Genomic DNA, 12,360 nt, shown 5'->3' with positions numbered 1-12,360 from the left:
TCTGGCAGCTGATGCCGTGAAAAGCAGAACTCAAAATTTAATAGCCTTGGTGACTATTATACAGGCATTCTTTATTGCAGCTCTGGGTGGCATAGGGGATTGCTCCTCCTAATCTGTGAAGGGTCAGTTACACAGCTTTTATACAAGACATATGCATATTCATAGTGTTTCCAAGAAATGGTTAGGTTTTGCCAGCATGAGAACCCATTAGCACCCATTCCCACATGCACATTACAGTGGGTTTCAAAGATATTTCATGGTCCTTCATTTACTCCTCTTCATTACACGCCCTTTTGGAGAGCTTTGGCTTTTGTCTTGCTAACAGAGGCACATAGCTGGTTCTGCTGACTTGAGGCCCCTCCTGTTCTTCTTTTTCCCTCTTCATCACTCCCTTCTCTGAGATAACATTGTAGTCCTTTAGGCAGAACTTTGCACATCCTTTGCGAAGTTTTTGACCAACTAATAGTTATCATGTTGCCTGCTTCACAGCTGTGAGGCAAGGAAGGAGCCATAGTGTTTGGTCAGGTCATGTGGAGGAAGACAGGAAGGCAAAGATCTATCTAAAATAGTCCATGAGATACACCTTTCAGTCACTCTGTTGTCAGGTTTGCTCTATCATTTGAGAAGTAATGCTGCATAGGAGCCAACGGTTACTTATTGCCGTTGAGTTAGGTGGTTTCACAGGTGGTTAGAGGTAGCATGGCCGATTGTAATTAATATCTGGCTCCTAGATTTTGCTAAGGAAGTAGAGAATGACGTGCTCAGTTTCTAAAACTGCAGGGTCAGTGTTACTTTGTCAGTTGACTCTGATTTTGCCATCCCAATGCCTAGGAATGTAATCTAAAGCTTCTCCCTGCCTGCTTTCTGCTCTAAATACCAGGTAATTGTTCCACCATCAACTTGGGGCTCCTTCAGGTGGGTGCTGTCTTGATTGTGGCAAGCCTGCTTGGAGAAATCTTACTGATCCTTTGAGCTCCCATCCATGGTGAGAAAGATTGGGAGAAACACTAAATGCCAGTAACAAGAAGCTGGCTTAGTGAATGCAGGCACCAGAAAAAAACCACGAGGACTGTTGGGGCAAAGTGAAATAGGGGCAGGGTTTCCAAGGAGGTCTCTGTTTACTTCTTTTTTAAAAGAGGGATTTTACTGCCAAAATGGTTTTGCTGGGCAGTGATTTCCAGAGACACTTTAACTGGAAGTTATTTAGTGCCCATCTCTGTTTTGAAATCTCTTCTTTCATTCCAAGTGTTTTACAGCAATCAGGTTTTCAGAATTCGAAACCTTTTATTTTATGTCGCTTGTCTTCATTTTATATACAACTTCCAGGTTGTTGATGGTTCTCCAAACCAATTGGCACGATGGCTGTTTTTCATAGCACTGAAGTAAAAAGCTGCTGCAGGCAAAAGGAACGAGATCCTACGAACTGCGAGGAGAGTAAATGAACCTTGTCTGAAATAACGCATGGCCGTAGACTGAGCCCTCTGAGTCAGTGTGCATCATATCATTTAGTCCTAATATGGCAATGTGAATATGGCAATCATGACATAAAGGGCAACTAAAAAACCCCACTTAGGTGTTCTGTTTGACACTTCCTCCCTCCCCCCCCCCAATTGAATATTCCCAGTAGACTTTACTTGGGTGTTTGGTATATGGCCTTAATCTTGGATCACAGTAGCATATTTTAGTGTGTGGTAGTGCAATGTTCAAGTTCCTTTAGAGTGTCTGGATTTATTTCTGGGCTCCTTTCTTTTACATTTGTGTTTATTCCAGTGTGTCCTTGGGAAAGAGTTATACCTACTGTTGTGATACAGCTGCAAACACAAAGCTTCCTGGAGGTAGGCAAGGTTTGTTTCACACTGCCCAATTCTCCCAAACACTTACAGAGAGAATCCGATTGTTATGTTTAGTAGTGTTTATTTATTTCCTTCATGGTATTTACATAAGTCTCCATATTAGGAAAGGATAGGTTGTGGCAGCAGATGCACTCTTTCCCTGGGGCTGAGCTTCCCCGCATCGGTTTGCAGGAGCTCCCATTCAGATAGTCACTTTTGTTTACCTGAATTTGCTAACACCTGTAGCCAATCCACCCTCTTTTGTTCACATAAAGGATAACCTGGGTGATGACTCACAGGGACATGGCCTTGTGGAGATGATGCCCATCCATCACTCAAAGCTCTGAACTATCAAAAGCCTTATGGTGCTCCTTGGGAAATGCAACAATGGCAAATGTACCTGGAAGCAAACCATTTTTTCCACCTGCTTTTTAAATAGCCACCAAAGAGTGAGTGCCAGGGAGGGGTTAGATGAAAGTCCTAACCTGCCTACCCTCAGTGTTTGTACAGGGTGGGTCGGTTTACAACAGCGCCCTCAGCCTTCTCTCATGCATAGCTCAGTTGGGAGAAGTGCTGCCAGGAAGGCTGTCACCCTGGGCCCCCAATGACTGCTGAGACAGGCCTGTTCACTTTTCTCAGGAGACATGGGCTATGGAGAGATTAAATGTTTTCCCAGGGGTGGCAGAAAACCACTTGGGTAGCCCAGTTCGCCTGGGCTCCGCGGGAGCCGCTCTGCCAGTAGCAGAGAGCCCTGCTTTGCCTGTCCTTGGCCTGTCCTGCACCTGGTATAGCAGTCCGGCAAGGGCCACGTCTGGTCCCTCCACACACTTCCCTCAGCTTTGCTTTCAAGCTTGCAGCTCCAGCTCCCGCCGGTGAGAGGGGAAATGCTAGCAACGGACCAAAAGACCTGTGTTAATTCCAGCTGCCACCTCATTGTAGTATGGTGAAGCTCTGATTGGAATCTATGTGATATCTCTCTCCCCGCCCCTCCCCTTTTTGTTTTGTCTTCTCCTTTTGAGTGCGTGGGTATCTGTGATGGGGGTTTGCCCCTGAACTGCGGTCTGGCGTGTGACTGCTGGGAGCGGGCGCGCAGCAGGGGCGGCGTTGCGCAGGCTGTGCCGCCATCTGCAGCAGGTGCTGTTGGGGATGCAGCCTGGGAGCAGGGTCGGCTGTTCCCCCGTTTCTTCTTCTTAGCCAGACACGGCTCTCCGGTCTGTGCTGTGGTAAAAGCCATCGCGGTACCCCTGGTGCTGTGCTAGCAGAGTAAGCGGCAGCCTGTCGTCTTTCCCATTCAGTTCTGAGGACTGTATCTGTATTTCACCTGAGCCCTCGGGTATCCTGCAGTTGATTTTTCAGTCGGGTGGGGGGCTGTTGCTACTTTTTTATTCATAATTTTATTCTTTTTAAATGCTGTAACGGGGCAGGGTGTGTGTGTATGTGTGTGTGAAAGAAAAGCAGAAAGTTTGCCTCCGCTGACAAACCCCTGAATTTTTGTAAAAGCCAGAGTATTCCAGTGGCAAATGGAAAAATCAACTCTTCCTTTGCGAGGAGGGTGTTCTACCAAAATAGAAAAGATGATGTTCAAACATATTTTTTTTTATTTAATAATAAAAAAGCCCAATAAAAGTCAAATGTGTCTTTTTTGATCAGCAGCAAAAAGACAAAGACCAGCCCTTTAAGTCAGATGCTGTAAACTGACCTTTGGAGAAAAAGGAGAGGTTTGAGCGGTTTTCCACAAATGCTAATGGCCTAGAAAACATGTTTACCCAGGGCTGGGGGAAGGCTGCTGTGCTGCTACCAGCTCAAAATGTCCGGAATGACACTTTCATTCACAGATGTCTTTCGTCTGTGCCTCAGAGGTCTGGGGTCAAAGCAGCACCGGCAGGCAGGTAGGCAGGGGCGAAAGGTTTGATCAGTCTGTGATGGCTCCGCTCGCTCTGCATTTGTCTCTGAGGTATTGCCGCCCGGGGGGGACAGTCGGGCTCTGGTCCTACTCACTTCCTATTATCCATGTGACTTGTCTCCGCCACGCTGGAGTCACTTTGATTTGCCTGATGTACTGCTTGACAAAGCTGGGTGATGGCTGAGAAGTGGATCCAGCTGCTCTGAAAAGCGCACACCTGACATGCCAGTCCTGGTGCGGGCACATCATGGGGAGCATTTTTTAATTCAATGTAATTTATGCATTCTTGCAGTCCTGTGTGTGCCTGGCCTGTCAGCCAGTGCCTAGATGAAGGCTGACAGTTGTCATCCAGGGCCTGAAGGTAGCCTCACATAATGACACATTAGACATACTAATGATGTTTTCTTCTGGCATAATGTTTTCTTCTCAACTTTCCTCTCTCCTCTCCCCCCCTACCCTCTCCTCTCCCTCCCTCCCTCCTGACTACAGGGATGCTCAGGACGCAAACACGCCAAGGAGACTGTGTCTGCAGAGAATGTGGAAAATGCTTTACCCAACCCAGTCACCTCAGGACTCACCAGAGGTCCCACGCAGGTACCTTTTCACGCTCGCTCTTGCTTTGTCCCTTTCCCGCCTGCCTGCTTTTGCATCCAGCTAACAAAATGCCAGGAATTGTGTTTCACATACCGTGTTAACCTGAGTAATTCTGGTACCTAAATCTAATAGACAGGGGGGGGTTTATGACTATGGCTCTTGTTCTACGGATATTGCTTACCTGATCCCCGCCCGAACTCCATAAAATCGCAATGCATTTAAGATAAGCCTGTTTGCAAATGTTTTATTTTAATTAGAGAATAGGCTACTCAGAAATGAATATGCTAATGAATTCTGTTGCCACCAGCACAAATTGAAATCAAAGTACCCCTTTCAGCACAACATAAGGCTTTGTTTTGCCTCAGCGTTGCTGTTGACAGGAGCGTTTTTTGCGGGAAAAGGAGCTTTTCCCGCAGACCGGTCCAGCCCTACAGTGGGAAGGCCCTGCCAGCCGTTCTTTAACCTGGCACAGGCTGCGGTTTGGGGCTGTAGGGATACTAAAGCCACCGGTGTCAGGAGACCTCCTGAGCATTGCAGGAGACAGTGAGACTAGCGGGCTCCTTCTGAAAAGTGTGAATGATGCATACATAAGCCAGTCTGATGCAAAATGACAGAGGCCAAATGGTAAGTAATGCAAGAAGAGGGTCCCTTTACACATATACTGATAATTAATGTTGTCAGTGATTGCTTTCTTCAGCGCCGAAGTCTGAATTAAAAAGGGCAGTGGCCCTAGGCTGCCATTAGCACACTCTCTTACAGTAAGTGTTACGGTAAATTGGTATTTTCCGGCCACAGGCTACTAGCTGGTGTCTTTTTTTGAACGTGGTTAATCTGTAATGGTCTCAAATAATGTACACACACTAACGAAGCTTGAATGTTCATCTGTTAACAAGCCCCCTTGTTCCCACAGTGGTATTTGAGTCTAATGGACTCCGAGGTACTGAAGTTCACACCACCTCCGCAGATGCCCCAAAACAAGTATGTTTTACAATTAATTGGATGTTTGGTTTTTAATGTGGTAGCTGGGAAAAAGTTGTGCAGTGATACTCATCACTAAAGCGCTGAGTATTTTATAACATGTATAAATAATAACGGTGTTGCTTGATTTTTAGCTCTTAAATTTTTTAAGCGTTTTATCAAATTCTGTTACACAGAGAGTCACTTAATTGTAGAGCAGGTAGTTGGTGTTTAAATAAACATGTTACCAGCTTACTGGGGAGTGGGTGGGATAGGTAACTCTGTAATGTGCAATGATATGTAACAGTGAGGTAGTACATAAAGAATTACTAGAAATAATTTGCTTTTACAACTGACACATTTTCTGCTGCAACAGTGCAATTAGCGCATAGTCTGTATTTTTCTGAAGAGTATTTGTACCCAGGGCCTGGCCTTTGAAAGGCTCTGTTCTCACAGTTTCTGTGGACTCTGTCTAGTGGCATGCTTTCCCATTTCTAGTATACAGCATTTGCTGTCTTGACAAACACTTCTCAGCGCTCTGAATTACACGTGACAAAGTTTTTACACTGAAAACGATTAAACTGAGTTTGTTTCATGTATCTTATGTCTTTGGCAACCAGTGTCATAGCCTGGACCTTCCCACTCCATCTTTCAGCTTGGCAGGTGGGTTTCAGGGCACACCTTCTCATGGGCAGTTTTCTTTCGTTGTGGAACTGCCTCCAGTGTCACTCAGTCTTCCTTTCACCCACACTTTTAGTTTAATTTTGCCAGGAGGAAAGGAAAAGTGCTATAGTCTCTCACTGAACAGTTTCGAGATGGTTTGGGCCTTGCTTAGAGAATGCATCTCCATCCTAGTTTTGCCTTGGTTAACATTAGGATTTGGTTTATACTTGCTCAATAAACATCCTCACCAGGCACCACCCTATCACGTAGTCTATATGCTGCACCCTTCATGGAAACTCTTAGCACCTTCTCTGTTGCACTTGAGTCTTTCTGGCTGAAAAGCTACGTGGGGAACCCAGCCACTGCCACTGGAGTATCTCGAGTTGCCATCAGGCTGTAGGAGTGGCCAACAGTTCTCCTTGTAATGTTTCCAAGATGGCATAGCACATGAGTAGTTAGTGTTGTGGGCAGCGTTTGCTTTTCCTTTGTGGGGCAATAGCAGCAAAGTTATGCTGTAGTTGGAGAACTGGATGAAAGTTCTTTCCTTGTGATGCTTACCTAATAAAATGATTCAAGGACATCCCTCCAGTAGAAGGATGTAACAGAGTGAATCACTGCAGCTCCACAAGCTAGCTCAACTAGTCTTTGGTTCTCGTTGGTTTAGTAATGTTGATTTAGTAAACCTATTAAAATGCTCTTTACTTATTCCATGCCTACGGTTTCATGTCATGTGTAGTTGAGATTGGATTCTGAAGGAGTCTGGGCCTTTTTTCCTCTGAAAGGCAATCTAAGGTTAACGTTGGAAGTACACTGACAAAAAATTCTGAAATGGCCATATCTATCCAAACAGAGATGTGGCAGCTCAGTCCACATCTGGACTCTTTGTAATTCGGGTTATATTACTGCACAATAAATTTACTCATAATCTTGTCTTTGTAAACTACTGCCATGCCAGAATTTATTGACTAACTTCTTCCCCAGCAAATGTAGTTTGCTCTTGCAGTGTCAGTCCGTGTCGATCTGTCTTCAAAGTGTTTGATCAAATTACAGCATCTCTTCATGCAGCAGAATACTGGGTAGGGGTGAGCTGCATGAGTCACTTCGTCTCTTGCCAGTCAGTATTTTTTCCACAGTAGCTGCAGTACAATCACTTCTCCAGGAGATAGTTCCCTTTCTTTTGTCTTGTTTCCTCCTCAGCATCAGCCTTTGTCTCAGTTTGTCAGCATCTGTGTCGGTTAGGATTACTCAGTTGTCTGGCGCTTTGCTGGCTGGCGTGGTGAGCAGGCTGTGAGCTTCCCCAGAAGACTCCACCTGCGCAGTCCCTGGGCATTAGGGAGGGAATGTGCTCATTTCTACCTGCAGCTGGAGGGGCCTTTTAAAAGCACAGGAACGAGCTTGCACCGAGAACGATGCCTGCAGCATTATTGGAAACATTGTGATATCCCACTTTAAGCATTGTCACTCCGTGTCTTCATTTCATTTCTTAATTGGGGACAGAGCTGTTCATTACAGTTTACTGTGTAAAGTCAGTTCAAGTTACAGAAGTGCCATGCACATGTTCCAAGCAAGAAACAATAGTTACCACACTTCAGGTTAGCTTGAGAATGAAAGGTGGTTTGTTTGAGGGGTTTTTTTTTTTAATGTTAAGTGAAAATTACTTACTTTACATAATGTTTCCTCCTTACAGGTAAAATATCTTCCCCTGAGTAGTCTGCTAAAGAGTAAAAATATTAACATTAGTATTTCACAGTTCTCCCATTCCCTTCAGTAGTCAACCAGAAGATCATCTCTAAAGGTTTCCTTTATGAAGGAACGTTAGATATGGCTTTTAAAATCCCCCAGCATAATAGCTCACCGCACTGCTACATTATATAGCAGTTTTCTCACAGAGTAATTTTAATTCCACATGTTAGAAACAGGGTCTAAAGCCAGCCTTTTTTAAAAATGAGCCAGCTAAATCTATATTTAGGTCTTTAAATAAGAACCTACTTCAGGGTAATGAACCACCAACCGGAGATGCAGGTGTTCAGCATCACTGAAAAGTAGGTCACCTATTGGGGTGTGTAAAGAAGAATGACCATACACACCCAGTTTGGATAACATTATCATTGGGCTGTGTTTCATGCTTTGTCATTGGCACCAATGAAATGTAACCAAAAGCTAGGAAATAAATTACTCATCTCCTTCATAACTTTATTTTCTGTCTTTTAGTACTTCTACATGAATGCTTTAAAAAAAACCCAAAAAACAAACACAGAAAACAAACAAACAAAAAAAACCCCCAAACACAACCCTCCCCCAATTTTCTTTCAAATGAATTTCTATCAGCTCTGGAATATTTCCTACTCTTCTTTGTCTAAAGGACAAAAAATGCTCATTATGAACCCCAAGTCAATACAATCTGTGAAAAGTCGTGTAGATTCACTTGAAATGGTGCCATATTCAACATACTGAATATTCTGAATATTTTTATAAATGCTTAATATCCCAATATATCCATAATTAAGCTTGCTTATCCACAATGAATATGTATCTTAATTTGCAATACACTAAGCAGCATCCAAAGACCTGATTTAGTAGGCAGGAGTTCGGGGAGCATACTCCCAATTGCTTATAGATGGCAAGACAAAAGCTGGCTCCACTTCTGAAGGGTCCATGTGAATCTTGAAGCTGCTGCAGCTCTCAAAGCAAAGCTCTCCTGAAGCAAGGGGGTCATTTCAGAGACGCTGCCTGACGCTGCAGCATTGCAGCCCGAAGCCCAAATCCCAAGTGTGTTCAGTAGCACAGGAGTCAGTCTCTAGTGGTGACAGTTTCTAATGCACACACCTCGTGTCTAACCTCTGCTGCTGTGTTCTTAAAAAAAATTGATAAAATTCATGCTCTTTAAAAATATACTTTATCCTCTATCTATGCTGCATCAAACATTATGCTCTAAAAAATTGCAAGGGAGTGGTAATTGGGTGTTTAAAAGGTGTGGTTTACTGGATGGGGACAAGGAAGAGTCCTGTCTGATGGAGAGTATGTGTACGTGAAGGATATTGGCAGTGCTGGAGCTAGGGACATGAAGCTCTGTGCCTGTTGCATGAGTGAAACCAGCAAAACCCCCAGAACTCCCAACTTTAGCCCTCTCCAGAAAAGCACCCTTTCTTGTAGTTTTGTGTGGCAAGATTCACAGGGGTTTATTCAGAGAAAAATCAGTTAAAAGCTACAGCCCAGAAATGAACCGGCCTCTTCGTGTTACGGGTATCTCTGGCTGAAGGCTTCCCCATGCCAGAAGGCAGTGGTAGTCCTTTTCTGTGCAAGAGCTGTGGCCACCGCAGTCCTTGGGCCTCGTTACCTGAAAAGAGGGGATTAATTGCCTCAGGTTACATCACTGAATCATTAGTAGGTCATAGGGGTAAACCACCTTCATGAACTGTAGTCTGTAAGCCTTAATATTCTCCACTGTAAGGAATCAAAAATATTTCTTGTGGTGTTGAATGCTTGAGACGGCATAACTGTGAGTAGTCAGAATTGGGGGGATAGATTGGAAAGAACTATCAAGGAAAAATATATATATAAAAATATGTATGTATATGTGGAGAGTGCATATTGCAAAGGAGCTTGGGAAAAGGCTGTGGGCATCTGTTCCCTCTAATGCTTTTACAGCCCAGCAACACTAGAGCCCTGCTTGTCCTAAAGCAACTTGGGAGAGAAGGGAAGGAGAAAAAAAGAAACCAAACAAATTTAAAAGTTATTTAAACCATTGTTTTCTGGTTGGTTTGGGGTTGGTTTTTTTTGTATTTGAAATTTTAGCACTGTCTGTTAGAAGTCCTGTTTATGACATTTGTTCGTATGAAATGTCTTGCCCCAGTTCCTCACAGAGTTTCTTCTAAAGATCATGATTAATAGTTCAGTCCTCATTATTGCAAATGTTATTTTTAAATAGTTATTCTGAGAACAAGAATTCCATTAATCAAAATAATAGATAATGAACAAATAAATGGCAACCTAATTTGTCTCGTTCATACATATGGAGATTATAATGCAAACAATCAAGGAATCATGGAGGCTGCGGCACCGGCATCTGAGTAATGTGCGTGTGCTGTATGTCCGTTAGTTTGTGAGCATTTTTAGACGGGATCAGCAGCTGTAGTTCTTGCCCCAGCACTTTCTCCTTGACAGCAAACCGGAGTGAAAAGCCCTAGAAGTTTCTACAAAAGCAGCTTTTGGCGTGGGAGCTGTGGGTTTCTCTTCAGTCTGCTGGTTTTCCCCTTTCCCGTGCTGAAAGGGAAGGAAGCCTACTTTTTAAAAACAGTAACCGTTTCACTTCAAGAAGAATTCAGCCCAACTTGGTATCAGCTGGTTCAAAATGTAACTGTCCCCTGGGGCCAGTGGGAGTGCAAGGGGCTGAGCCACTGGATGGGCTTTGGTGGATGTGAAGCTGGGGTGCTGCATCCTGGTGAAAGTGGGAGCACAGCCATGCATCAGAGAGGTCCAGCCACCCTCCCACTGCCCTGGCCCCCTCCGCCTCCCTGCCAGGCAGGAGGAGGGCAGACTAGCCTGTACACTGGTCCCCAGTGCTGCATGGTCCATGGGTGAGAGGTGCCCAGACCCAGCACCCCACAAGCTATCTGTCCCCAAAAAGCACCCTTAATCACACCCCCTTTATTCGGTTCTGACTCCGGGAAAGTGGGACAAGGCGCCTGCCATCCCCTCCCCTCTCTCCTTCCCTCCTCCCCCTGGCTTGGCGAAACCCTGCTGCCCTCCCCTGTGTCCGTAGAGGCAGTTCGATAGGAGATGTTTTAATGATGAATGCCTCCTCCTGGAATTGTGGCTCTGTCTCTCAGGCATGATGCAGCCGCGCAAAAATGTAAAGCATCTTTCTTGGTTTACTGCAGGAAATTCAGCATCCAACTAAGGAAGTTTTATCACATCTCTCATTCAGTTACTGTTTCCTACATTTCAAATATACTGCCGTCTGTACAGCAGCTTTTTTTTTCTTTAATTTTGTTGCAAATCTTTCCGACTTAAACCAAACTTTGACTGGTAAATGTCATGAATCTCGGGCCAGGTTTAATTAGGAATTTTCTAAATCTATTAACAAAAGAGATGCACTTAATACATTATGTCAACCAGAGCTGGGCTTTCTTTAGCTATTTCGAGGGCTGCCATAGGCACAGCTTGAAACTTGCTTGGATTTTACATGGGTGCCGTATTTTATGTTGCATTAATTTAAAATGGTCTGTTTCACTTCATCAAGACTTTAGCTTAAGGATAATGCATTTATGTAAGATTAATCTTGCCATGTTGTTTTAGGATCAGGATTGTAAACTGCATTGTTCCGACAGTGATGTTCTAAATGTCATTTTAAAGCTTTCCTTGGGAGCTGCAGGCTCCCACTTATTCATGATGTTATCTTTAATTTCACTTGATTTTAGAATATCCCTGCTAGTTTTTTCAACACAGTAATTATTCATGAAAATTGGCTAAAAAAATAAAAGGAAGATGACAAGGGTGGGGGGAGAAAAAAAAGCTGCCTTAGCATTTGACAGACCTGCCAAGAATTCAGTTTTTCTTCTTTTAGCTGTCTCTGTGACCTGAAACTTCAGCCTTTTTAAAACAGTGATCCAGTTACGAACCCCTTTTTGGCTAGCTCAAAATCCTGCACTTCGGAGGCCTCTCCTTCCCCTTCTTGTCCTCAGCCTTCGCTGATGCTGTTCGTCAGATGCTGTTAACTTGCTCTTGTGGTCCGTCAGGGACTTTATTACGGGCTTGACACACTTTGTCATGCTGGAGATGATTTAAAATAAACCCCAACCCAACCCAACCCCCCCTTCTGATGTGGTGGGCCAAAACCCAAAACCGAATGTGCGTGATGCTAATGAAGGGTAAGGAACGCCAGCAGGGCTTGCTGGAGGGTTGCGCGTGGGAGCGGAGGCGAGAATGAGCTTTTCTTTCCCTGTCTCTTCCTTCTTGCAGGGGAGAGACCACGGCGGTGTGGAGGTGGCCCACATGCTGCCTCTCCGGAAGGGAACCTAGAGCCCCGGCGGAGGAGCCCCCCCATGCCAGCGGCCCCCAGCCCGAGGGGCAGTGCCGGCAGCCCCCCCGCAACCCTGCTGCAGAGCAGCCTCCCTGCCAGCCATCGCCTCGCCGGGAGCCGCTGTGCGAGACTGAAACCAGCGCTCTGTGAGGAAGGGGGGTGCCTCTGCGCTGTTAATCATTTTAAAATAAATGAAGATGCTACACAAGATATATATAAATTGACGTACTAATCAGTCCCATGGTTCCTTATTTCCTTTATAATAAACAGTGGAGTTGGCAAGCACTGTGGCAGCACAAGGCATCTATATTAATCAAGAGAAGTTTGAGACACTGGAAAAATTAAACTTTATGTGATTTGGACAGCATGAAGAAGTTAAGCACTGTAAC

General features: G+C 44.6%; 1 protein-coding gene across 1 annotated transcript in view; it reads left to right on the top strand.

Moving 5' to 3' along the window:
• The window catches only part of ZNF516 (zinc finger protein 516), a gene marked incomplete at its 5' end in the record, with an annotated part of 58,934 nt that extends 46,850 nt beyond the window's left edge, over window positions 1-12,084 (top strand). Inside the window, 3 exons of the mRNA XM_084280485.1 lie at window positions 4,225-4,329; window positions 5,240-5,307; window positions 11,911-12,084. Of these exons, the coding sequence (XP_084136611.1) occupies window positions 4,225-4,329; window positions 5,240-5,307; window positions 11,911-11,970 (233 nt within the window). The 3' untranslated portion in view covers window positions 11,971-12,084. The remainder of the gene's footprint in view (window positions 1-4,224; window positions 4,330-5,239; window positions 5,308-11,910) is intronic.
• Between the last annotated feature and the right edge of the window lie 276 nt (window positions 12,085-12,360).

Source organism: Gallinula chloropus (genome assembly GCF_964237585.1).
Source record: "Gallinula chloropus genome assembly, chromosome: 2".
NCBI classification, from domain to species: domain Eukaryota; kingdom Metazoa; phylum Chordata; class Aves; order Gruiformes; family Rallidae; genus Gallinula; species Gallinula chloropus.
Note: the sequence above shows the minus strand (reverse complement) of the source record. Positions and strands in the feature narration are given on the sequence as shown.